The following is a 25602-nucleotide window of genomic DNA, read 5'->3' on the forward strand; positions in this document are numbered from 1 at the left end:
TGTGTGTGACACGTGTGTGTGTGTGTGTGACACACGTGTGTGTGTGTGTGACACGTGTGTGTGTGTGTGACACGTGTGTGTGTGTGTGTGACACGCGTGTGTGTGTGTGTGTGACACGTGTGTGTGTGTGTGTGTGACACGTGTGTGTGTGTGTGACACGTGTGTGTGTGTGTGTGACACGTGTGTGTGTGTGTGTGACACGTGTGTGTGTGTGTGTGTGTGACACGCGTGTGTGTGTGTGTGTGACACGTGTGTGTGTGTGTGTGTGACACGTGTGTGTGTGTGTGTGACACGCGTGTGTGTGTGTGTGTGACACGTGTGTGTGTGTGTGTGTGACACGTGTGTGTGTGTGTGTGTGACACGTGTGTGTGTGTGTGTGTGACACGTGTGTGTGTGTGTGTGTGTGACACGTGTGTGTGTGTGTGTGACACACGTGTGTGTGTGTGTGACACGTGTGTGTGTGTGTGACACGCGTGTGTGTGTGTGTGTGTGACACGTGTGTGTGTGTGTGTGTGACACGTGTGTGTGTGTGTGTGACACGTGTGTGTGTGCAGACACGCGTGTGTGTGTGTGACACATGTGTGTGTGTGTGTGACACGTGTGTGTGTGTGACACGTGTGTGTGTGTGTGACACGTGTGTGTGTGTGTGTGACACGTGTGTGTGTGCAGACACGCGTGCCGCCGCGTGCTTCATGGAGTACGAGCAGCGTGGCGACGGGTCGCTCTCCTGCAGCGCCGAGGTCGGCGTTGGCGTCGCCCGCGCCACCTGCTGCTGTGCCCTGGGGAGGGCGTGGGGGCGGCCGTGCCAGCGCTGCCCCGCCGTCAACAGCAGTACGCTGCCCATGCCACCCTGTGACATTCAGTGTTGATGGGTGGAGTCCCATGCCACCCTGTGTCATTCAGTGTTGATGAGCGGTGTCCCATGCCACCCTGTGACATTCAGTGTTGATGAGTGTTGTCCCATGCCACCCTGTGACATTCAGTGTTGATGAGTGGTGCCCCATGCCACCCTGTGACATTCAGTGTTGATGAGTGGAGTCCCATGCCACCCTGTGACATTCAGTGTTGATGAGTGGTGTCCCATGCCACCCTGTGTCATTCAGTGTTGATGAGTGGAGCCCCATGCCACCCTGTGACATTCAGTGTTGATGAGCGGTGCCCCATGCCACCCTGTGACATTCAGTGTTGATGAGCGGAGTCCCATGCCACCCTGTGACATTCAGTGTTGATGGGTGGTGCCCCATGCCACCCTGTGACATTCAGTGTTGATGAGCGGTGCCCCATGCCACCCTGTGACATTCAGTGTTGATGAGCGGAGTCCCATGCCACCCTGTGACATTCAGTGTTGATGAGTGTTGTTTCATGCCACCCTGTGACATTCAGTGTTGATGAGTGGAGTCCCATGCCACCCTGTGACATTCAGTGTTGATGAGCGGTGTCCCATGCCACCCTGTGACATTCAGTGTTGATGAGTGGTGTCCCATGCCACCCTGTGACATTCAGTGTTGATGAGTGGTGCCCCATGCCACCCTGTGACATTCAGTGTTGATGAGTGGTGCCCCATGCCACCCTGTGTCATTCAGTGTTGATGAGTGGAGTCCCATGCCACCCTGTGACATTCAGTGTTGATGAGCGGTGTCCCATGCCACCCTGTGACATTCAGTGTTGATGAGTGGTGTCCCATGCCACCCTGTGACATTCAGTGTTGATGAGTGGTGCCCCATGCCACCCTGTGACATTCAGTGTTGATGAGTGGTGCCCCATGCCACCCTGTGTCATTCAGTGTTGATGAGTGGTGTCCCATGCCACCCTGTGACATTCAGTGTTGATGAGTGTTGTTTCATGCCACCCTGTGACATTCAGTGTTGATGAGTGGTGCCCCATGCCACCCTGTGTCATTCAGTGTTGATGAGTGGTGTCCCATGCCACCCTGTGTCATTCAGTGTTGTCCACTGGTGCCCCATGCCACCCTGTGACATTCAGTGTTGATGAGTGGAGTCCCATGCCACCCTGTGACATTCAGTGTTGATGAGCGGTGACCCATGCCACCCTGTGACATTCAGTGTTGATGAGTGGAGTCCCATGCCACCCTGTGTCATTCAGTGTTGATGAGTGGTGTCCCATGCCACCCTGTGTCATTCAGTGTTGATGAGCGGTGCCCCATGCCACCCTGTGACATTCAGTGTTGATGAGTGGTGTCCCATGCCACCCTGTGACATTCAGTGTTGATGAGCGGTGCCCCATGCCACCCTGTGACATTCAGTGTTGATGAGTGGAGTCCCATGCCACCTTGTGTCATTCAGTGTTGATGAGTGGTGCCCCATGCCACCCTGTGTCATTCAGTGTTGATGAGTGGAGTCCCATGCCACCCTGTAACATTCAGTGTTGATTAGTGTTGTCCCATGCCACCCTGTGTCATTCAGTGTTGATGAGTGGTGCCCCATGCCACCCTGTGTCATTCAGTGTTTATGAGTGGTGTCCCATGCCACCCTGTGTCATTCAGTGTTGTCCACTGGTGCCCCATGCCACCCTGTGACATTCAGTGTTGATGAGTGGAGTCCCATGCCACCCTGTGACATTCAGTGTTGATGAGCGGTGACCCATGCCACCCTGTGACATTCAGTGTTGATGAGTGGTGTCCCATGCCACCCTGTGACATTCAGTGTTGATGAGTGGTGCCCTATGCCACCCTGTGACATTCAGTGTTGATGAGTGGTGCCCCATGCCACCCTGTGTCATTCAGTGTTGATGAGTGGAGTCCCATGCCACCCTGTGACATTCAGTGTTGATGAGTGGTGACCCATGCCACCCTGTGACATTCAGTGTTGATGAGTGGAGTCCCATGCCACCCTGTGACATTCAGTGTTGATGAGCGGAGTCCCATGCCACCCTGTGTCATTCAGTGTTGATGAGTGGTGCCCCATGCCACCCTGTGTCATTCAGTGTTGATGAGTGGTGACCCATGCCACCCTGTGACATTCAGTGTTGATGAGCGGTGCCCCATGCCACCCTGTGACATTCAGTGTTGATGAGTGGTGTCCCATGCCACCCTGTGTCATTCAGTGTTGATGAGTGGTGCCCCATGCCACCCTGTGTCATTCAGTGTTGATGAGTGGTGTCCCATGCCACCCTGTGACATTCAGTGTTGATGAGTGGAGTCCCATGCCACCCTGTGTCATTCAGTGTTGATTAGTGTTGTCCCATGCCACCCTGTGTCATTCAGTGTTGATGAGTGGAGTCCCATGCTACCCTGTGTCATTCAGTGTTGATTAGTGTTGTCCCATGCCACCCTGTGTCATTCAGTGTTGATGAGTGTTGTCCCATGCCACCCTGTGTCATTCAGTGTTGATGAGTGGTGCCCCATGCCATCCTGTGACATCCAGTGTTGATGAGTGGAGTCCCATGCCACCCTGTGTCATTCAGTGTTGATGAGTGGAGTCCCATGCCACCCTGTGTCATTCAGTGTTGCCCACTGGTGCCCCATGCCACCCTGTGACATTCAGTGTTGATGAGCGGTGCCCCATGCCACCCTGTGACATTCAGTGTTGCCCACTGGTGCCCCATGCCACCCTGTGACATTCAGTGTTGATGAGTGGTGCCCCATGCCACCCTGTGTCATTCAGTGTTGATGAGTGGTGTCCCATGCCACCCTGTGTCATTCAGTGTTGATGAGTGGAGTCCCATGCCACCCTGTGTCATTCAGTGTGGCTGAGTGGTGCCCCATGCCACCCTGTGTCATTCAGTGTTGATGAGTGGTGCCCCATGCTACCCTGTGTCATTCAGTGTTGATTAGTGTTGTCCCATGCCACCCTGTGTCATTCAGTGTTGATGAGTGTTGTCCCATGCCACCCTGTGTCATTCAGTGTTGATGAGTGGTGCCCCATGCCATCCTGTGACATCCAGTGTTGATGAGTGGAGTCCCATGCCACCCTGTGTCATTCAGTGTTGATGAGTGGAGTCCCATGCCACCCTGTGTCATTCAGTGTTGCCCACTGGTGCCCCATGCCACCCTGTGACATTCAGTGTTGATGAGCGGTGCCCCATGCCACCCTGTGACATTCAGTGTTGCCCACTGGTGCCCCATGCCACCCTGTGACATTCAGTGTTGATGAGTGGTGCCCCATGCCACCCTGTGTCATTCAGTGTTGATGAGTGGTGTCCCATGCCACCCTGTGTCATTCAGTGTTGATGAGTGGAGTCCCATGCCACCCTGTGTCATTCAGTGTGGCTGAGTGGTGCCCCATGCCACCCTGTGTCATTCAGTGTTGATGAGTGGTGCCCCATGCCACCCTGTGTCATTCAGTGTTGATGAGTGGTGTCCCATGCCACCCTGTGTCATTCAGTGTTGATGGGTGGTGCCCCATGCCACCCTGTGTCATTCAGTGTTGATGAGTGGTGCCCCATGCCACCCTGTGTCATTCAGTGTTGATGAGTGGAGTCCCATGCCACCCTGTGTCATTCAGTGTTGATGAGTGGTGCCCCATGCCACCCTGTGTCATTCAGTGTTGATGAGTGGTGCCCCATGCCACCCTGTGTCATTCAGTGTTGATGAGTGGTGTCCCATGGCACCCTGTGTCATTCAGTGTTGATGAGTGGTGTCCCATGCCACCCTGTGTCATTCAGTGTTGATGAGTGGTGCCCCATGCCACCCTGTGTCATTCAGTGTTGATGAGTGGTGCCCCATGCCACCCTGTGACATTCAGTGTTGTCCACTGGTGCCCCATGCCACCCTGTGACATTCAGTGTTGATGAGTGGTGCCCCATGCCACCCTGTGTCATTCAGTGTTGATGAGTGGTGTCCCATGCCACCCTGTGTCATTCAGTGTTGATGAGCGGTGCCCCATGCCACCCTGTGACATTCAGTGTTGATGAGTGGAGTCCCATGCCATCCTGTGACATTCAGTTTGGCATGAGTGGTGCCCTATGCCACCCTGTGTCATTCAGTGTTGATGAGCTGTGCCCCATGCCACCCTGTGTCATTCAGTGTTGATGAGTGATGTCCCATGCCACCCTGTGTCATTCAGTGTTGCCCACTGGTGCCCCATGCCACCCAGTTTTGCCCCATGTTGTCTGGTGTTGCCGTGTGCTGCCCGATGTTACCACTAAACTTGTGTTCTTACACACACACGCGCACACACACGCGTGCATGTGTCCCTATCAGGTTATAACATGCAGCCCCCAACTCCTGATTTAAGTGTGCATCTGTGGGTGCACGTGCAGATGTGTGTACGTGTGTGTTTCTGCGTGTACTTATGTGTCTGTGTGTACCTGTGTGTACGTGCATGCGTGTATGTAATTATGTAGGGGGGCGGTAGTGTAGTGGTTATTTGAACCTGTCCTGGGCCTCCCCCTAGGTCGATTCGACCTCAAATGAGTACCTGGTGCGGTGTGTAAACATCGCCACTGGGGAGACAAAGGCGGCCGTGCGTGGTGTTGGCCACCCACCCCCTCGTGTGCCGTGCTGGGCTTCACACGTGCTTGCTTAACAGCACTTGCCCCAATAGTCTGTTAAGGCTCTACCGGGTGTCTTTGTATTTATGTATCTCTGCATGTACACGTGTATATTTCTGATTTAAAGCTTTCACAGCAAGAAAATTTGAAAACAAAAATCTTGCTGTGGTTTTGCAGTCGAAACGTCGTTGAGAATTTTATTGTTTTATATTTTTATTGTTTTATTGTTTCCCCTTCTACGTGGTGACTTTACCGAAAGAACCAATAATGTGTATATTTCTGTTTGTGTTTCGTGTGGATGTATGTGTCTGGCTGAGGTGACATCTGTTGAGGAAGTATGAGTGATAATCCAGAGTCTGAGACCAGGAAAAGTGTCAGACAGAGATGGTCTCCCAAGCGAAGTGCTGAGGGATGGTGGCGTTTACGTGCAAACTGCCTTATATGACTTCATAATAACAATCTGGACCGCTGGATGGGTTCCGCAGGATTCGAAGGATGACCTGGTGGGGACCCCCTTTTTAATAAGGGGCGACCGTATTTATTACAACTGTCGAGGCATCTCAGAATCACCAAAATCTTTATCAGTGTGCCGGGAAAGGTCTTGAAAAGGATTATTCAGCATCGCCTTACCAGACACGCTGAGGAGAGGCTTGCAGAGCCCCAATACGGTTTCAGGCCGGGGTGGTCCTACAGAGATGCCAAATTCTCTGTTACAGCAGAGGTGTAGGGATTTACATCTCTGATTTATTGACCTGATCAAAGCTTATGAAACCATCAATAGGCCAGACCTCCTCTGTTATTCTGCTCACGATCATCAAGGACGTTCATGATGGTGGACAGGTCCAGGTAAAGTTACGTGGCCGGGAGTCAGAGCCATTTCCTGGCTTCGCTTTGGGGTGCCACAGGGATGTCCTCTGGCTCCCACACTATTTAACATCATTTTCGACCACGTAGTTCAAGAAGCCATCCTGTACCAGTCAAATGTATACCTAGTACAGATACAATGGGTAACTGATCGATGTCTTGGTGCGGTCGAGGAATGGCTCCATAATGGTCAATCAAGTTACGTACGCTGAAGATCTGGTGATTGCTTCTCATTCTGAGAAGGCGTTAGAGGAGCTGTTTGCCACTGAGAGGTGGGGCCTTACTATCAGCTCCACCAAAACATAGCACCTGCATAGATATTTGTGCCATCAAACACTCCACCCCCCTCAATCCCCATGAGTGATGGGGCAGCTGCGGAGAGAGTGGAGAGGTTTCCTTATATCGGCAGTGTGCTTATGACCAGCTCTGGTTTGGCAGCAGAGGTCTCACTCCGAATAAGTCCAGTGGCATTATCTTTCCATCAGCTGCGTAACGCTGCGTAGAAGCTGCCTTGTTTGTCGCTCCACAAGCAGTCATACCCTCCCTTCCCTATGCTTGTGAAACGTGGACTCCCCTAATGGAACATTTGCGCTGTTTAGAAACATTCAGGCTGGCATGCCAGGCTGGATTGTGTGAGAAGCTCACGAATCCTTGAAAGATCTGGACAAAGTCCCATCGGTGAGCTCCTCCGGCAAGCAAGGCTGCGTTGGCTGGGTCATGTAGCCCGCATGCCCAGCCACCGCATGCCGAAACATCTTTTGTTCGGCCGGATCGAGGGGGCTAAACGGGCGCAGCACGGGCTAGAGAAGAGATGGAGTGATGTGGTACAGGAGGACGTGGAGCTGAATGGACTTGCCGATGACTGGTACCAGCGGTGTCAAGATCGGCCTCTGAGGAGGAGGCTCGTGAAGGACGCTACTGGGCAGTTGGAGGCAGTCGCCCTCCAACAACAACGGAGGGCGGAGGAGCGACGCTCACAACAACGAGCGGAGCGCCGGGTGGCTAAAGCACAGCAAGTTGGCACAGTAGGGGGCACAGGTGGTGCATCAGCCAGTCATCTTAGTCAGTCGACCCGTGGCACCTGTTGGGTCTGCCCCGTGACCTCACCGCCACTTAGTGGCGAATGGCAGTTGTTGTTGTGTACGTGTGTGTGTATCTGTGTGTATCTATGTGTCTGTGTGTGTGTCTCTGTGTGTGTATCTGTGTGTATCTATGTGTGTCTGTGTGTGTGTCTGTGTGTGTGTATCTGTGTGTATCTATGTGTGTCTGTGTGTGTGTCTGTGTGTGTCTGTGTGTATGTATCTGCGTGTGTGTGTGTATCTGTGTGTATGTGTCTGTGTGTGTGTCTGTGTGTATGTATCTGTGTGTGTGTGTGTGTATCTGTGTGTGTGTGTGTCTGTGTGTGTGTCTGTGTGTGTATCTGTGTGTGTGTCTGTGTGTGTGTGGCTGTGTGTGTCTGTGTCTGTGTGTGTATCTGTGTGTATGTATCTGTGTGTGTGTCTGTGCGTGTGTTGCTTCCCGTGTGCCCAGCTGAGTTCAAGGTTCTCTGTCCTGGTGGCGGTGGCTTCCGACTCAACCCCATCACCGTGGTGCTGGAAGGTAAGGCGCCGGCAAAGCCACACGGCCACAACCACCACGCAACCACCACTTAACCACCGTGCAACCACCGTGCAACCACCGTGCAACCACCACGCAACCACCACGCAACCACCGTGCAACCACCACGACAATCACCTTACATCCATATTCGAGGTTTGTTGTTGTTGTTGTTGGGTTACATCGCGTAAATAAAAATATAAAAATAAACGCGCCTTTGTCTCTCTGTGCGTGCGGCCGCAGACATTGACGAGTGCGTGGAGCTGCCCGGCCTGTGCATCGGCGGCCAGTGCGTCAACACCTTCGGCAGCTTCCAGTGCGTCTGTCCGGCGGGCTTCACGCTGGACGAGGCCTCGCGCGAGTGCCTGGGTGAGGGCGCGGCGCCCGGCTACGCGGTGCCAGCAGCTGACACTGCCAGCGCCAGCTGCCAGTGTCAGCTGCTGCTGCTGACACTGGCAGCGCCAGCTGCTGCTGCAGCTGCGACTGCCAGTGCCAGCTGCTGCTGGCGGTGGCAGCAGCAGCTGGCACTGGTTGTGTGGAGCAGCAGTGGTGCGGGTTGTGGCAGCAGTGGTGCGGGTTGTGGCAGCGTGCCGTCTGCGCGAGTGAGTTTTGGGGTGGCGGTGGCGCAGGAGAGGTCATCAGGAGAGGTCAACAGAGAGGTCAGGAGAGGTCAGCAGGAGAGGTCATCAGGAGAGGTCAACAGAGAGGTCAGCAGAGAGGTCAGCAGGAGAGGTCAGCAGGAGAGGTCAGCAGGAGAGATCAGCAAGAGAGATCAGCAAGAGAGATCAGCAGGAGAGATCAGCAGGAGAGGTCAGCAGAGAGGTCAGCAGGAGAGGTCAGCAGGAGAGGTCAGCAGGAGAGGTCAGCAGAGAGGTCAGCAGGAGAGGTCAGCGCTCCGCGCTGCGCAGCGAGGTCGACTAGCACCTCGAGTACCCGGTGCGACGTTTAGAACCTCGCCACTGGGGAGACAAAGGTGGCCGGGGCGTGGTGCTGCCCGTCCGATCGACCGCCTCGCGAGCATGCGTCTTACACGCCAGCGTGGGGAGTAGCCGAATGCGGAAGGTGGTCACCGGTCTCCCCCCCACCGCCCCCCCTCCCCCCGTGCTACGTTTATTTATTTTCTGATCTTATATTTGCATGGGGCTTTCATCCAAGGCGCTTTGCAAGGGGTTACGAGTGGTACAACGAGGGTTAATAAAAGCGATGCGGTGAATAGTGATGGGGGTATGGGTGGCGGGGAGGGGGATGTTTAGTGGGTACGGGAATTCCCGGGGGTGCCTAGGGATGGAGGGAAGCATGGGCCAGGGAGAAGGGGGTCTTGACGGAGCAGCGGAATCTCGACAGGGAGAGGCTGGTTGCTTAATGGTGATGGGGTTATAGGGAGGGAGGTTTAGTGGGTACGGGAATTCCCGGGGGTGCCTAGGGATGGAGGGAAGCATGGGCCAGGCAGAAGGGGGTCTTTACAAGAGGTGGTCCTTTTTTGAGCTGCCTTGTATTTACAAGAGGTGGTCCTTTTTTGAGCTGCCGTTTTGTATGTGTAAGATGTTGCGTGTTCGAGCTGCCGCTCTCGCTCTGGCCCCTCACCCCCTCCAACCGTATTTACTATTTAAGCTTCTGTTCATCCCTCTGACCCCCCTCTCTCTGCCTCCCTGTCCGTCTTTCCTCCCTCCTTACCTCTTGGTGGACTTGTATATGTATTTCTACTGACCGTGTACCTCCTATTTTTCATTCTATCTGTGCTGGTAAGTGCAATCCAAAGGTTGAACACGAAATTTAACACTCTTCTGAAATTCGTGGTCCGCCAGGAAGTGTCTAACTGTGTCGTTGGCCTGACTGGATGTGCTTCACATAATGTTTTTTTCAGGTTTGTTGAATTCTCGTCTCTCATCTTTGTGCCGTATTTACCTCCGTGATTTGTTCTTGACACCCGATGAAGATCGCTTGCGTTGTGATCGAAACGTCGTGATTGTTTTTTTTGTGTAAATATAATTTTATTGTATTTCTACATTCGTGACTTTACCGGAAAAAAACAACCAATGAGTGAGTAGGGGAGAGAGGGAGCTTCCTGCTGCTGCTGCTGCTGCTGAGCGTGGAGGGGAAGCTTGTTCCAGTGCAAGGGCTGCGAAGTCGGGACAAGGAGCGGAGTTGGTGATTGTGCACGAGGAGAGAGGGGCGGCGGCGAAGGAGCGCTGGGAGACATTGAGAGCGGAGCGGGGAGTAGGTGGGGGGGGGGGTTGACACGTGACGAGACGAGAGAAGCGAGGTGACGGTTGGGGGGGGGGGGCAAGGGCCGCGAGGGGATTCAAACCTCCGGCGTGTTGTTTGTCTGTGGTTGTTGTTTGTCTGTTGTTGTTGTTTTCCTCTCGTTTGTCTGTTCGTCGTCGTCGTCGTCGTCACAAACCACCCAGACGTGGACGAGTGCGCCGCGACGCCACAGATCTGCGGGCCCGGCACGTGCTTCAACACGGTGGGCAACTACACGTGCGTGTGCCCTCCCGACTACATGCAGACCAACGGGGGCAACAACTGCATGGGTGGGTGGCCACGCAGCGCAGCGCCGCACCGCGCACGCACTGCCCTGCGTGCGCGCGCGTGTGTGTACGCGTGTGTGTGTACGTGCGTGTACGTGTGTGCGTACGTGTGTGTGCGCGCGTGTGTAACGTGCGCGTGTGTACGCGTGTGTACGCGCGTGTGTAACGTACGTGCGTAACGTGCGTGTGTGCGCATACGTGTGTGCGCAGCGTGCGCGCATGTACGTGTGTGTGTACGCGTGTGTGTACTCGTGTGTACACGTGTGTGTGCGCGTGTGTGTACGTGTGTGTGTGTACGTGTGTTTACGCTTGTTTATGTGTGCGTACGTGTGTCTGTACGCGTGTGTGCGCGTGTGTGTACTCGTGTGTACACGTGTGTGTACGTGTGTGTACGTGTGTGTACACGTGTGTACTCGTGTGTACGCGTGCCTGTGTGTGTGTGTAGTGGGGAGCGGTGGTGCAGCGGTTAGCGCTACGCTGCGCTACGAACCCGGCAACCCCGAGTTCGATTCCCACTCACGGCCAACACCGGTGGCGATTATTTTAACCGATCCTGGGCCTGCTCCCCTAGGTCGACTCAGCCTCAAATGAGTACCTGGTGCGGTGTGTAAACATCGCCACTGGGGAGACAAAGGCGGTCGGGCGTGGCGCTGGCCACCCACCCCCTCGTGCCGGCCTTCATAGGTGCTCGCTGACGGCACTTGCCCCTGCAGTCTGTTCAGGCTACACGGGGGGTCTTTGTTGTCTTTGTGTGCGCGTGTGTATGCAGACAATCCGTCCGTCCATCTGTTGGTCGCGTGTCTCTCTCAGTCCTTCCTGTCCGTCTGTCGGTCAGTCGATCTGCGTCAGTCAGTGGGTCTATCTCTTTTCCGTCGGTTCAGCGATCAGTCCGTCCGTATGTGTGCCTGTCCGTACGTGTCTGTCGATCAAACAGTGGGGTCTTGATGGCTCAACTCATCCCCGCCATAGGGAAGTGGAGTTTCCACCACTGGCTTGGGACTCTAATCAGGATATGCGAGCGCCAACGCCGTGTCGCGGCAACGCAGTCTCTTTGTAGATGGTTTGAGTTCTGCTTTTTTTGGTTATTTATTTGACAACCAAGGTGTCTATCAAAGCATTTATTGTGATTTGTTTTGCCGCTGTTTGTTTGCCTGTTTGTGTATTTGTTTACCTCTGTGTATCTGTCTGTTTACATGTATTGCTTGCTCACCTGTTTGTGTGCTAGTGTGTTTGTTTTTTTTGCCCGTGTAATGTTTACATGCCTTGTTGTTTATACGTTCGCTTGCCTGTTCGTGGCGTTTCCCGGCTTGCCTGTCCGCATATCCGCGTGTTTACCCACGTCATTGTACGCTCCTTTTCTAGATTTGAAGCTTTCGTGACTGCAAGGATCCACTCTCTTTGGTTCTATTCGGTAAAAGTCACGTAGTAGGTAAAAAAATAAAATAAAATGAAACAACAAAAATCACGACGTTTCTGCCACAACACAAGCCTGATGAAGGCCGCTTGTGTTGTTGCCGAAACGTCGTGATTTTTGCTGTTTTATTTAATTTTATTGTTTACCTACGTGACTTTACCGAATAGAACCAAAGAGTGCGTTCCTTTTTGCTTACACCGTCGTGCGTACTTTCTCATTCGGCTTAACCGCGCTTGTGTCACCCTCCCGTTGTGTGCCGCCTTGTTTGTGCACGTGTCCGTCCGTCCGTCCGTCGGTCCGTCGGTCCGTCGGTCCGTCGGTCCGTCGGTCCGTCGGTCCGTCGGTCCGCGTCTTCCCGACAACGGCGGCGGGCCGGCCAGACATGCGGCGCAGCTTCTGCTACAAGGTGTACAACGTGACGTGCGAGAACGAGCTCACCTTCAACCTCACCAAGAAGCAATGCTGCTGTGGCTACAACATCGGCAAGGGCTGGCACCGGCCGTGCGAGCCGTGCCCCAGCCCCGGCACGCGTGAGTCTCGCCCCGGCCGCGGCGCGGTGTGACGTGGCGTGACGTGGCGTGTTGTGGTGTGACGTGGCGTGGTGTGACGTGGGGTGGTGTGACGTGGCGTGGTGTGACATGGGGTGGTGTGACGTGGCGTGGTGTGACGTGGCGTGGTGTGACGTGGCGTGGTGTGACGTGGGGTGGTGTGACGTGGCGTGGTGTGACGTGGCGTGGTGTGACGCGGCGTGGTGTGACGTGGCGTGGTGTGACGTGGTGTGACGTGGCGTGTTGTGGTGTGACGTGGCGTGGTGTGACGTGGCGTGGTGTGACGCGGCGTGGTGTGACGTAGCGTGGTGTGACGTGGTGTGGCGTGGTGTGACGTGGCATGGTGTGACGTGGCATAGTGTGACGTGGCGTGGTGTGACATGGCGTGGTGTGACGTGGGGTGTCGTGGTGTGACGTGGCGTGGTGTGACGTGGCATAGTGTGACGTGGCGTGGTGTGACGTGGCGTGGTGTGACGTGGCGTGGTGTGACGTGGTGTAGCGTGGTGTGACGTGGCGTGGTGTGACGTGGCATAGTGTGACGTGACGTGGTGTGACATGGCGTGGTGTGACGTGGGGTGTCGTGGTGTGACGTGGCGTGGTGTGACGTGGCAGAGTGTGACGTGGCATGGTGTGACGTGGCGTGGTGTGACGTGGCGTGGTGTGACGTGGTGTGGTGTAGCGTGGTGTGACGTGGCGTGGTGTGACGTGGCGTGGTGTGACGTGGTGTGGTGTAGCGTGGTGTGACGTGGCATGGTGTGACGTGGCGTGGTGTGACGTGGCGTGGTGTGATGTGGTGTGACGTGGCGTGGTGTGACGTGGCGTGGTGTGACGTGGCGTGGTGTGACGTGGCATAGTGTGACGTGGTGTGACGTGGTGTGACGTGGCGTGGTGGGACGTGGTGTGGTGTGATTCAGCACGGTGTCATTCGGCGAAGTTTGACGTGGTGTGGTGTGACGTGGTGTGGTGTGACGCGGTGTGGTGTGACGCGGTGTGTTTGCTGTGAGCAGGAGCTTTTGTGAGCCTCTGTGGGAGCCAGGTGCCAGGATTTGAGATCGACTTCATAACAGGGAAGCCAGTAGGTGAGGTCACGACCCCCCCCCTCCCCCCTGCCATACGAGGCCATTCCTAGGGACCCCCAAACATGCACGGTTCATCATGCTCCACTCCCCTCTCATCTCACTCCACCCCCCTCTCATCTCACTCCACTCCCCTCTCATCTCACTCGACTCCCCTCTCATCTCACTCCACTCCCCTCTCATCTCACTCCACTCCCCTCTCACCTCACTCCACTCCCCTCTCATCTCACTCCACTCCCCTCTCATCTCACTCCACTCCCCTCTCACCTCACTCCACTCCCCTCTCATCTCACTCCACTCCCCTCTCATCTCACTCCACTCCCCTCTCATCTCACTCCACTCCCCTCCAGGAATTCTTCTTCCTCCCCCATCCAATCTCACTCCACTACCCTCCACTCACCCCCCGTGTCTCCACCGTGTCCCCCCCCCCCCCCCCGTGTCTCACACCGTGTCTCCCCCCCGCCCCTCCACGTCTCCCCCGTGAATCCCCCGTGTCTCCCGCGTGTCTCCCCCCCCCGTGTCTCCCCCGTGTCTCCCCCGTGTCTCCCCCCCCCCGTGTCTCCTCCGTGTCTCCCCCGTGTCTCCCCCGTGTCTCCCCCGTGTCTCTCCCCCGTGTCTCCCCCGTGTCTCCCCCGTGTCTCCCCCGGTGTCTCCCCGGTGTCTCCCCACTCACGTGTCTCCCCCGTGTCTCCCCCGTGTCTCCCCCGTGTCTCCCCCCCGTGTCTCTCCCCCCGTGTCTCCCCCGTGTCTCCCCCGTGTCTCTCCCCCCGTGTCTCCCCCGTGTCTCCCCCGGTGTCTCCCTGGTGTCTCCCCACTCACGTGTCTCCCCCGTGTCTCCCCCGGTGTCTCTCCCCCCGTGTCTCCCCCGTGTCTCCCCCGTGTCTCCCCGGTGTCTCCCCACTCACGTGTCTCCCCCGTGTCTCCCCCGTGTCTCCCCCGTGTCTCCCCACTCACGTGTCTCCCCCGTGTCTCCCCCGTGTCTCCCCCGGTGTCTCCCCTGGTGTCTCATGCGTGCCACCGCTGCCGCCAGACATCGATGAGTGCACTGCCATCCCGGGCATCTGTGCCAACGGGCTGTGCATCAACCAGCCGGGCAGCTTCCGTTGCGAGTGCCCCATCGGATTCAGCTACAACGACCTGCTGCTCGTCTGTGAAGGTGCGACCATCGACACGCTCATCGTCGTCATTGTCATCCTCATCGTCATAGCCGTCGACGGCATTATCATCATTCAGATTATCGTCGTCAACATCGTCATCATCCTCATCTCCATCGTCATCATCATCATCATTATGATCACCGTCATCGTCATCATCGTTATCATCGTCAGAGTCATCATCATCGTCATCATCATTATCATGGTGATCATCATCATGATCATCATCAACATCACCATCGTCAACATCATCATCATCATCGATGTGTGTAACACTGTGTGTAAAGCTGTGTGTGTGTGTGTAACACTGTGTGTGTGTAACACTGTGTGTGTGTGTAACGCTGTGTGTGTGTGTAACACTGTGTGTAACGCTGTGTATGTGTGTAACACTGTGTGTAAGGAGATTGAATACCTACCCTCGGGGCTACTCCAGAAACAACGAAAAGCCACTACGGGTGGCCACGTGGAATGTTCGAACGCTCACTGCAGAGGAGAGGCTGCCACTCCTCTGTCGGGAGCTGGACTGGTACCGCCTGGATCTATGCGGCATTCAGGAGGTCCGGTGGACCGGCTCTGGCTCCTGCCACCATGAGGGGTGGACAGTCCTCTACTCGGGGCAGCAGACTGCCAAACAACAGGGTGTGGGTCTTCTTTTGAACAAAAGAATGAAGGGGGCGTGGGAGCGTGGCGGTGAGGTGTGGGAAGCTGTAAGCCCCAGGCTACTTTGGGCTCGCCTTCCCATCATCCGGAGGCGAGGAATGGTGGTCGTGGTTACTTATGCCCCCACCGAAGATGAACATCCGTGGAGGGATGCAGGCAAAGCCGATGAGTCAGATGCCTTCTATGACCTCCTGTCACAGGTGCTGGCTAAAGTGGCCCCTCGGGATAGAGTCATCATGTTGGGTGACTTCAATGCCCGAGTTGGTCATGATACTGGCACCTGGTCTGGAGTGATTGGAGGGCATGGGCCAGATCAGCTCAATAACAACGGTAGGAGGCTGCTAGATTTTTGTGCAGCCCATGGGCTTGTAATTACCAACACGCTGTTCCGGCATCGGCGCATCCACACAACATCATGGATGCATGCCGGGTCCAAGCAAGAACATCTGCTGGACTACATAGTGACGGACCAGCGAATGCGAGCCCATGTCCTTGACACCAGGACCTACCGTGGAGCTGATCTGCCCTCTGACCATCGACTAGTCATGATGACGTCACCCTGCTGCTCTATATAAAACCGGGAGCAAGCGAGGGCTTTACCATTCTGGCGAATTGCCCGATGATGCTGGAAGTATTTACCAGCGAAACGTCGTACTCAAACTGTAAATGTGGATTAACTCTTCAACACACCGGTGAGCTGAAGTGGTGAATTATTTGTCTTTTGTCAACGTGACACTTTTTTTGCTGATTGGCCGTGTCGGGTGGTGGAGGGTTACGACACATTTATAAATAAACGCGATCTAACCCAAAAACCTTTATTATGGACTAGTCATCTGTAAGATGCGCCTGCCATTCTTCCACTCTGGTGGTGGGTGTACACCCAGGACCCCATTCCAACCTAAAGTGGCCTGGTCTCAGTTATCTGATGAAAGTTGCAAGCGAGAATTTCATCATCGCTTGCGGCTGGGATTGGCATCGTCCCCAACTCCTCCTGATGTCGAGGGTAAATGGGCGAGGTTTAGGACTGTGACTCATGCAGCTGCAATGGCTGCTTTGGGTATGCGGTCCAGACCTCCCCAGACACCCTGGATGACAGAGGAGTTGTTCAGGATGGTTGAGAAAAAGCGACAGGCCCACTGTCATCGGCTACAGAATCCCACGTCAGAGAATGAGGAGGCTTACCGCAGCCTTCGCTCGGAGGTTCGGAGAGCCGTGAGGCGCTGCAAGGATGGGTGGTGGTCGCGGGTTGCTGAGGCGATGGAGTCTGCCTCAGTGGCCCGTGATCACAAATCTCTATTTAACTCCATCAAAAAAGCAACCTGCAGCGCCACACCTATTACCATCATTAGGGGAAAAAACGGTGATCCAATTTCCGACCCCCAGAAACAGGTTCGCAGATTTGCTGAGCATTTCTGTGAGGTCCTGGGGGAGGGAAAATCCCTCAGCCAGGAAAACATCGTGGCACAAAGTGAGGATGACCCTGCAGAGGCTGCGGTGCATCAAATATTGGATGAAGTCACCCCCTGTGAGTGGCTGGCTGAGGTGCCATCTGCTGAGGAAGTATTGAAGGCGATCCGGAGTCTGAGACCAGGAAAGGCAGCGGGCAGAGATGATCTCCCAAGCGAAATGCTGAGGGAGGGTGGCGTTTGTGCACAGACTGCCCTATATGACATCATAACAACAGTCTGGATCACTGGACGGGTTCCGCAGGATTGGAAGGATGCCCTGGTGGTCCCCCTTTTTAAGAAGGGGGACCGCACAGACTGTAACAACTACAGGGGCATCTCACTCCTCAGTGTGCCGGGAAAGGTCCTGGCAAGGATTATTCAGCATCGCCTTGCCAGGCACGCTGAGGAGAGGCTTGCGGAGCCCCAATGCGGTTTCAGGAAAGGGCGGTCCTGCACAGATGCTATATTTTCTGTCCGTCTGCTACAGCAGAGGTGTAGGGAATTCCAACAAGACCTACATCTCTGCTTTATTGACCTGGTCAAGGCCTATGATACCATCAGTAGGCCTGGGCTCTGGGTCGTTCTTCGTGCTTTTGGAGTACCTGACCCTCTGCTCACGATCATTAAGGACCTTCATGATGGTGAGCGGGCCCGGGTAAAACTACGTGGCCGGGAGTCAGAGCCATTCCCTGTACACCTTGGGGTGCGACAGGGATGTCCTCTGGCTCCCACATTATTTAACATCTATTTTGACCACGTAGTTCGTGAAGCCTTCAATAGCTTTACCGGGGGAATCTCCATATGGTACAGATATAATGGGAGGCTAATCGATGCCCGGGTGCGGTCAAGGGATGGCTCCCTATTGCTCAACCACGTTATGTATGCTGATGATTTGGTAATAGCTGCTCAGTCAGAGGAGGAGTTGGAGACGCTGCTGCTGAGACTGGAGCGTGCCACTAAGAGGTGGGGCCTTACCATCAGCCCCATCAAAACTAAGCAGCTGCCTGGGTATTTTGTACCATCGGACACTCCACCCCCACAACTCCCAATCGGTGATGGGGCAGTTGTGGAGAGAGTGGAGAGTTTCCCATACCTGGGCAGTGTGCTTATGACTGGCTCCAGTTTAACAGCAGAGGTCTCACTCCGAATCAGTCGAGCGGCAATATCTTTTCATCGGTTGCGTAACGCTGTGTGGAAGCTACCTGGTCTGTCGCTCCGCACTAAGCTTCAGGTCTTCTCGGCCACGGTCATTCCCTCCCTTCTCTACGCTTGCGAAACGTGGACCCCCCTAATGGAACATCTTCGCCGGTTAGAAACATTTAGGCTGGCCTGCCTACGATCCATCCTGGGTTTAACCAGACTGGATTGTGTGAGGAGCTCACAAATCCTTGAAAGATCTGGGCAGGGTCCCATCGGTGAGCTCCTCCGGCAGGCAAGGCTGCGATGGCTGGGTCATGTAGCCCGCATGCCCAGCCACCGCATGCCGAAACAGCTTTTGTTTGGCCGGATTGAGGGGGCTAAGCGGGCGCGGCACGGGCTAGAGAAGAGATGGAGTGATGTGGTACAGGAGGACGTGGAGCTGAGTGGACTTGCCGATGACTGGTACCAGCGGTGTCAAGATCGGCCTCTGTGGAGGAGGCTTGTGAAGGATGCTACTGGGCAGTTGGAGGCAGTCGCCCTCCAACAACAACGGAGGGCGGAGGAGCGACGCTCACAACAGCGAGCGGAGCGCCGGGTGGCTAAAGCACAGCAGGTTGGCACAGTAGGGGGCACAGGTGGTGCATCAGCCAGTCATCTCAGTCAGTCGACCCGTGGCACCTGGGTCTGCCCCGTGACCTCCTGCCAGCGGGCGTTCGACACTTCACGTGGCCTCAGGGTGCACATAGCCTGGCACAAGCGTCGTGGTGACGTCACCGCCACTTAGTGGCGAATGGCGGTTGTTGTTGTTGTGTGTAACACTGTGTGTAACGCTGTGTATGTGTGTAACACTGTGTGTAACGCTGTGTATGTGTGTAACACTGTGTGTAACGCTGTGTGTGTGTAACACTGTGTGTGTAACGCTGTGTGTGTGTAACACTGTGTGTGTAACGCTGTGTGTGTAACACTGTGTGTGTAACGCTGTGTGTGTAACACTGTGTGTGTAACACTGTGTGTAACACTGTGTGTGTGTGTAACACTGTGAGTGTGTGTGTGTAACACTGTGTGTAACACTGTGTGTGTGTAACACTGTGAGTGTATGTGTGTGTAACACTGTGTGTAACACTGTGTGTGTGTAACACTGTGTGTGACACTGTGTGTAACACTGTGTGTGTGTAACACTGTGTGTGACACTGTGTGTAACACTGTGTGTGTAACACTGTATGTGTAACACTGTGTGTGTAACACTGTGTGTGTAACGCTGTGTGTAACACTGTGTGTGTGTAACGCTGTGTGTGGAAGCTGCCGTGCCCTCTCTCTACCGCTCCACACGAAGCCCCTGCACCACGATGGTGGCGGTGGTGGCAGTGACCATGATGATGGTGATGGCGGTGTCAGTGATGATGGTGATGATGGTGGCAATGATGATGGTGGTGTCAGTGATGATGGTGATGGTGGTGATGGCGGTGTCAGTGATGATGGTGATGATGATGGTGGTGTCAGTGATGATGGTGGTGGTGTCAGTGATGATGGTGATGATGATGATGGTGGTGGTGTCAGTGATGATGGTGATGATGATGATGGTGGTGGTGTCAGTGATGATGGTGATGGTGATGGCGGTGTCAGTGATGATGGCGCTGTCAGTGATGATGACGATGATGGTGTCAGTGATGATGACGATGATGGTGTCAGTGATGATGACGATGATGGTGTCAGTGATGATGACGATGATGGTGTCAGTGATGATGACGATGATGGTGTCAGTGATGATGACGATGATGGTGTCAGTGATGATGACGATGATGGTGTCAGTGATGATGACGATGATGGTGTCAGTGATGATGACGATGATGGTGTCAGTGATGATGACGATGATGGTGGTGTCAGTGATGATGACGATGATGGTGGTGTCAGTGATGATGACGATGATGGTGGTGTCAGTGATGATGACGATGATGGTGGTGTCAGTGATGATGACGATGATGATGACGACGGCGGTGTCGCTGCCCGTGTGCAGACATCGACGAGTGCTCGAGTGACGTCATGTGTCAGCGCCACGCCGACTGCGTCAACATCCCCGGCAGCTTCCGCTGCGAGTGCTCTCGCGGATTCCTACTCACGCCCTTCGGAGCCTGCGTCGGTGAGTACCCCCCCCTCGCCCCCCCCCTCGCCCCCCCACTCGCCCCCCCCCCTCGCCCACCCCCTCGCCCCCCCCTCGCCCCCCCCCTCGCCCCCCCCTCGCCACCCCCCTCTCCCCCCCCCACCAACCCAGCCACCCGACTTTGATCCCCGCCCACGGCCAACGCCAGCGGTGAACAATTCCCTCCGGCCGTCTCTGGGGCCCCCTCCCCCCGCGGCCGGCCGCGCCCCGACGGTCCGCTACGGAGGCTTACTCAGGGGGGCCCTGCTTGGGCCTGCTTGGGCTGCTTGGGCTGCTTTGTCTCTGCCGTGGTGAGATCGCGACGAGTGCCAGGAGCTGCCCGGCGTGTGCAGCCCGGGACGCTGCGTGGACCAGGAGGGCGGCTACCATTGCCTGTGCCCCAACGGGTACCGGGCCACCCCCGACAGGGGCATGTGCATGGGTGGGTGGCGCGCACACACGCACCTACACGCACCTACACGCACCTACACGCACGCACGCACGCACCTACACGCACGCACCTACACGCACGCACCTACACGCACGCACCTACACGCATGCACGCGCACACGCACGCACCTACACGCACGCACCTACACGCACCTACACGCACCTACACGCACGCACCTACACGCACGCACCTACACGCACGCACCTACACGCACGCACCTACACGCACCTACACGCACGCACGCACCTACACGCACGCACCTACACGCACGCACCTACACGCACGCACCTACACGCATGCACGCGCACACGCACGCACCTACACGCACGCACCTACACGCACCTACACGCACCTACACGCACGCACCTACACGCACGCACCTACACGCATGCACGCGCACACGCACCTACACGCACGCACCTACACGCACGCACCTACACGCACGCACCTACACGCACGCACCTACACGCACCTACACGCACCTACACGCACGCACCTACACGCACCTACACGCACCTACACGCACGCACCTACACGCACGCACCTACACGCATGCACGCGCACACGCACCTACACGCACGCACCTACACGCACGCACCTACACGCACGCACCTACACGCACCTACACGCACCTACACGCACGCACCTACACGCACGCACCTACACGCATGCACGCGCACACGCACCTACACGCACGCACCTACACGCACGCACCTACACGCACGCACCTACACGCACCTACACGCACCTACACGCACGCACCTACACGCACGCACCTACACGCATGCACGCGCACACGCACCTACACGCACGCACCTGCACGCACGCACCTACACGCACGCACCTACACGCACTCACCTACACGCACCTACACGCACCTACACGCACGCACCTACACGCATGCACCTACACGCACCTACACGCACCTACACGCACGCACCTACACGCACGCACCTACACGCACGTACGCACACGCACCTACACGCACGCACACCTACACGCACACACCTACACGCACGCACGCACACCTACACGCACGCACGCACACGTACCTACACGCACGCACCTACATGCACGCACACGTACCTACACGCACACGCACCTACACGCACGCACACCTACACGCACACACCTACACGCACGCACACCTACATGCACGCACACGTACCTACACGCACGCACCTGCACGCACGCACCTACACGCACGCACCTACACGCACACACCTACACGCACGCACGCACCTACACGCACGCACCTACACGTACGCACCTACACGCACGCACCTACACGCACGCACGCACGCGCACGCACGCACGCGCGTACATACACGTGCCAACACGCGCACCTACAGAGACAAAGATCCCCCGTGTAGCCTGTAACAGACTGTAGGGGCAAGTGCTGTTAGCGAGCAGCACCTGTGAAGGCCGGAATGGTGGCACACGAGGGGGGTGGGTGTCCAGCACCGCGCCCGACCGCCTTTGTCTCCCCAGTGAGGATGTTTACTGCACATTGCACCGGTTACTCGTTTGAGGCCGAGTCGACCTTGGATGAGGCCCAGGACCGGTTCAGATGATGGTCACCGGTGTTGGCCGTGAGCGGGGATCGAACCCGGGTTCGCCGGGTTCATAGCGCAGCGCGTTAAGAGCCACACTAACGCTCCCCACACACGCGCGTACGTACACGTGCGTACGCACCTACACACCGCACACACACCTACACACACGCACGCACACCTACGCACACCTACACACGCGTGCACAAACACGCGCGCACACACATACGCGCACACGTACGCACACGATACGTATACACACCTGCACAGACACACACACGTGCACACACACGTACACACCTACACATACGTGCGCACACACGCACACCTGCACACCCACACGTTCACCTGCAGAGAACGCCAAAAGGGTGAACAGTTCCAAAGCCAACACCGTTGGTGAGACACACGGGCATCAAAGGCGGCTTCTGGTGTCTATGGTGAAGGCCAATCGGTTTCAAAGGCGGCGCGTCACAAGTACGAGTGGTGAATGCTGGCCCGATTGCCCTGCAAGAGGCACCTAATTGGTGTTTGAGCACCTTCACGCCTCCTATGTTGTTACCGAGAAGGGGTTAAACTGATTATTGTTTTTTGATGCTGGATAAAAGGTCCCATAGCTACCATCACCACCACCAACATCACCACCATCATCAACACCACCAAAACCACCATAATCACCACCATCGCCACCATCACCACCACCACCACCATAATCACCACCATCACCACCATCACCACCATTATCATCACCACCATCACCACCATAATCACCACCACCATCACCACCACCATCACCACCACCATTATCACCACCAACACCACCATCACCAACACCATGACCACCACTACCACCATCACCACCACCATCATCACCACCACCATTACCACCACCATTATCACCACCAACACCACCATCACCAACACCATGACCACCACTACCACCATCACCACCACCATCACCACCATCATCATCACCACCACCACCATCACCACCATCACCACCACCACCACCATCACCACCACCATCACCACCACCACCAACAACAACAACAACCCCCCGGCTACGATGTGTAACTCTCGCTCCGAGCTTCCCCCGTGACGAATCTTGGCAGGCCGGTCCCTGTCTGTCCCTTGCCGGAGCTCCCCCCCCCCACCCCCCCGCGTGGCCCCTCACTCCCCTCCTCGCCCCCCCCCCCCCACCCCCCCACCCCCCCGCGTGGCCCCTCACTCCCCTCCTCGCCCCCCCCCCCCCCACCCCCTCACCCCCCCCGCGTGACCCCTCACTCCCCTCCTCGCCCCCCCCCCGCTAGATGTGGACGAGTGTGAGCGGCGTCCGTGTGGTAACGGGACGTGCAAGAACACCATCGGCTCCTACAACTGCCTCTGCTTCCCGGGCTTCGAGCTCAGCCACAACATCGACTGCGTCGGTACGTGTGTGTGTGTGTGTGTACGTGTGTGTGTATGTTTGTGTGTGTGTGTGTGCGTACGTGTGTGTCTGCGTGCGTACGTGTGTGTGTGCGTGTGTGTGTGTGCGTGTGTGTGCGTGTGTGTGTGCGTGTGTGTGCGTGTGCGCGTGTGTGTGTGTGCGCGTGTGTGTGTGTGCGTGTGTGTGTGTGTGCGTGTGTGTGTGCGTGCGTGTGTGTGCGCGTACGTGTGTGTGTGCGTACATGCGTCGGTACGTGTGTGTGTGTGCGTGTGTGTGTACGTGTGTGCGTACGTGTGTGTCTGCGTGCGTACGTACGTATGTGCGTGCGTGCATACGTGTGTGCGTGCGTGCGTGTGTGCGTGCGTACGTGTGCGTACGTGTGCGTACGTGCGTGCGTATGTGTGCGCGCGTGATTGCACGCGTGTGTGTGCGCGCGTGATTGCACGCGTGTGTGTGCATGCGTGTGTGTGCGTGCGTGTGTGTGCGTGCGTGTGTGTGCGTGCATGCGTACGTGTGTGCGTGCGTTCGTGTGTGTGTGTGCGCGTGTGTACGTGCGTATGTACGTGTTTGCACGCGCGCGTGTGTGTATATGTGTGTGGAGCGGTAGTGTAGTGGTTAGCACTACGCTGCACTACGAACCCGGCGACCCGAGTTCGATTTCCGCTCACGGCCAACACCCAGTGACGATTATCTGAACCGGTCCTGGGCCTCCCCTAGGTCGACTCAGCCTTAACATTTGTATCTGCTGAGGTGTGTATACATCAGCACTTGAGAGACAAAGACGGCCGGGCGTGATGCTGGCCACGCATCCCTTTCTGTCGTAACGGCCTTCACAAGCGCTGCTCGCTAACAGCACTCGCACCAGCAGTCCGTTAAGGCTGCAACAGGGGGGGATCTTGTGGTACCGGCGGTGCCAAGATTGGCTTCTGGGGAAGATGGTCGTTAAGTGCGCCCGGCATAGAGGAGGCCGTGGGTTCGAGCCCGACCGGAGGACCCACAGAAAAGTCCACGTGACCACGAGGAGAGAGAGAGAGAGAGACACACACACACACAAAAACTCCAAATATACAGCAGCCGGCGTCAGGGTTTGGGATCGATCCCGCGACCTCCTGCATCCCAGCCACCACGGCACCGAAGGCGCAGTGAGGACCGCCTACGTGGCTATCGGCCCGTGCATTGTGACGCCGCCGATGATTCTGACCGCTCCCCCCCCCCAGACGTGGACGAGTGTGTGTCCATGCGGGCCCACGTGTGCCGCAGCGGAGGCTGCGTCAACACCGTGGGCTCATTCCAGTGCCACTGCAATGCCGGCTACGAGATGACGCCCGACCGCAAGAGCTGCCGCGGTGAGGGCGCCGCCGGGTGGGCGTGGTGGCGGTGGTGGTGGTGGTGGTGGCGGTGGTGATGGTGGTGGCGGTGGTGGTGGTGGTGGTGGCGTGGTGGTGGTGGTGGTGGTGGCCTGGTAGTGGTGGTGGTGGTGATGGTGGTGGTGGTGGTGGTGGTGATGGTGGTGGTAGTGACGTGGTGGTGGTGGTGTGGTGGTGGTGGTGGTGGTGATGGTGGTGGTGGTGATGGTGGTGATGGTGGTGGTAGTGACGTGGTGGTGGTGGCGTGGTGGTGGCGTGGTGGTGGTGGCGTGGTGGTGGTGGCGTGGTGGTGGGCAGGAAGTGCCCGGGTTCCATTCGCAACTGGGGGCGCTGTGATTCCGCGTGTAGTGTGTGTGTGTGTGTTGGTCTGTGTATGGTGTCTGTGGGTGGCTGTGTGAGTCCATTGCGATGACGGAGTTGGGCACGCGACGGTGGACGTGACGGTGAAGGTGACGGTGACGACAATGGTGGACTGGGACGGTGGAGACAATGGTAGACGTGACGGTGAAGGTGAAGGTGACGGTGAAGGTGACGACAATTGTGGACTGGGACGGTGGAGACAATGGTAGACGTGACGGTGGGCGCCACGGTGAAGGTTACGGTGAAGGTGACGGTGAAGGTGACGACAATGGTGGACTAGGACGGTGGAGACGATGGTAGACGTGACGGTGGACGCCACGGTGAAGGTTACGGTGAAGGTTACGGTGAAGGTGACGGTGAAGGTGACGACAATTGTGGACTGGGAAGGTGGAGACGATGGTAGACGTGACGGTGGACGCCACGGTGAAG

The 25602-nt window shown here is 56.5% G+C and overlaps 1 protein-coding gene across 1 annotated transcript in view; it reads left to right on the plus strand.

Moving 5' to 3' along the window:
* Window positions 1-25602, plus strand: part of LOC116954924 (fibrillin-2-like) — a 516076-nt gene that overhangs the window by 437169 nt on the left and 53305 nt on the right. Inside the window, exons 40-50 of the mRNA XM_076052694.1 lie at window positions 670-831; window positions 7846-7914; window positions 8155-8280; window positions 10320-10445; window positions 12237-12386; window positions 13412-13483; window positions 14511-14636; window positions 19897-20019; window positions 20336-20461; window positions 23331-23447; window positions 24664-24792. Of these exons, the coding sequence (XP_075908809.1) occupies window positions 670-831; window positions 7846-7914; window positions 8155-8280; window positions 10320-10445; window positions 12237-12386; window positions 13412-13483; window positions 14511-14636; window positions 19897-20019; window positions 20336-20461; window positions 23331-23447; window positions 24664-24792 (1326 nt within the window). The remainder of the gene's footprint in view (window positions 1-669; window positions 832-7845; window positions 7915-8154; window positions 8281-10319; window positions 10446-12236; window positions 12387-13411; window positions 13484-14510; window positions 14637-19896; window positions 20020-20335; window positions 20462-23330; window positions 23448-24663; window positions 24793-25602) is intronic.

This window comes from Petromyzon marinus, chromosome 57, assembly GCF_048934315.1.
Source record: "Petromyzon marinus isolate PM22_M1 ecotype Great Lakes invasive population chromosome 57, UKy_Petmar_22M1.pri1.0, whole genome shotgun sequence".
In the NCBI taxonomy this organism is placed as follows: Eukaryota; Metazoa; Chordata; class Hyperoartia; order Petromyzontiformes; family Petromyzontidae; genus Petromyzon; species Petromyzon marinus.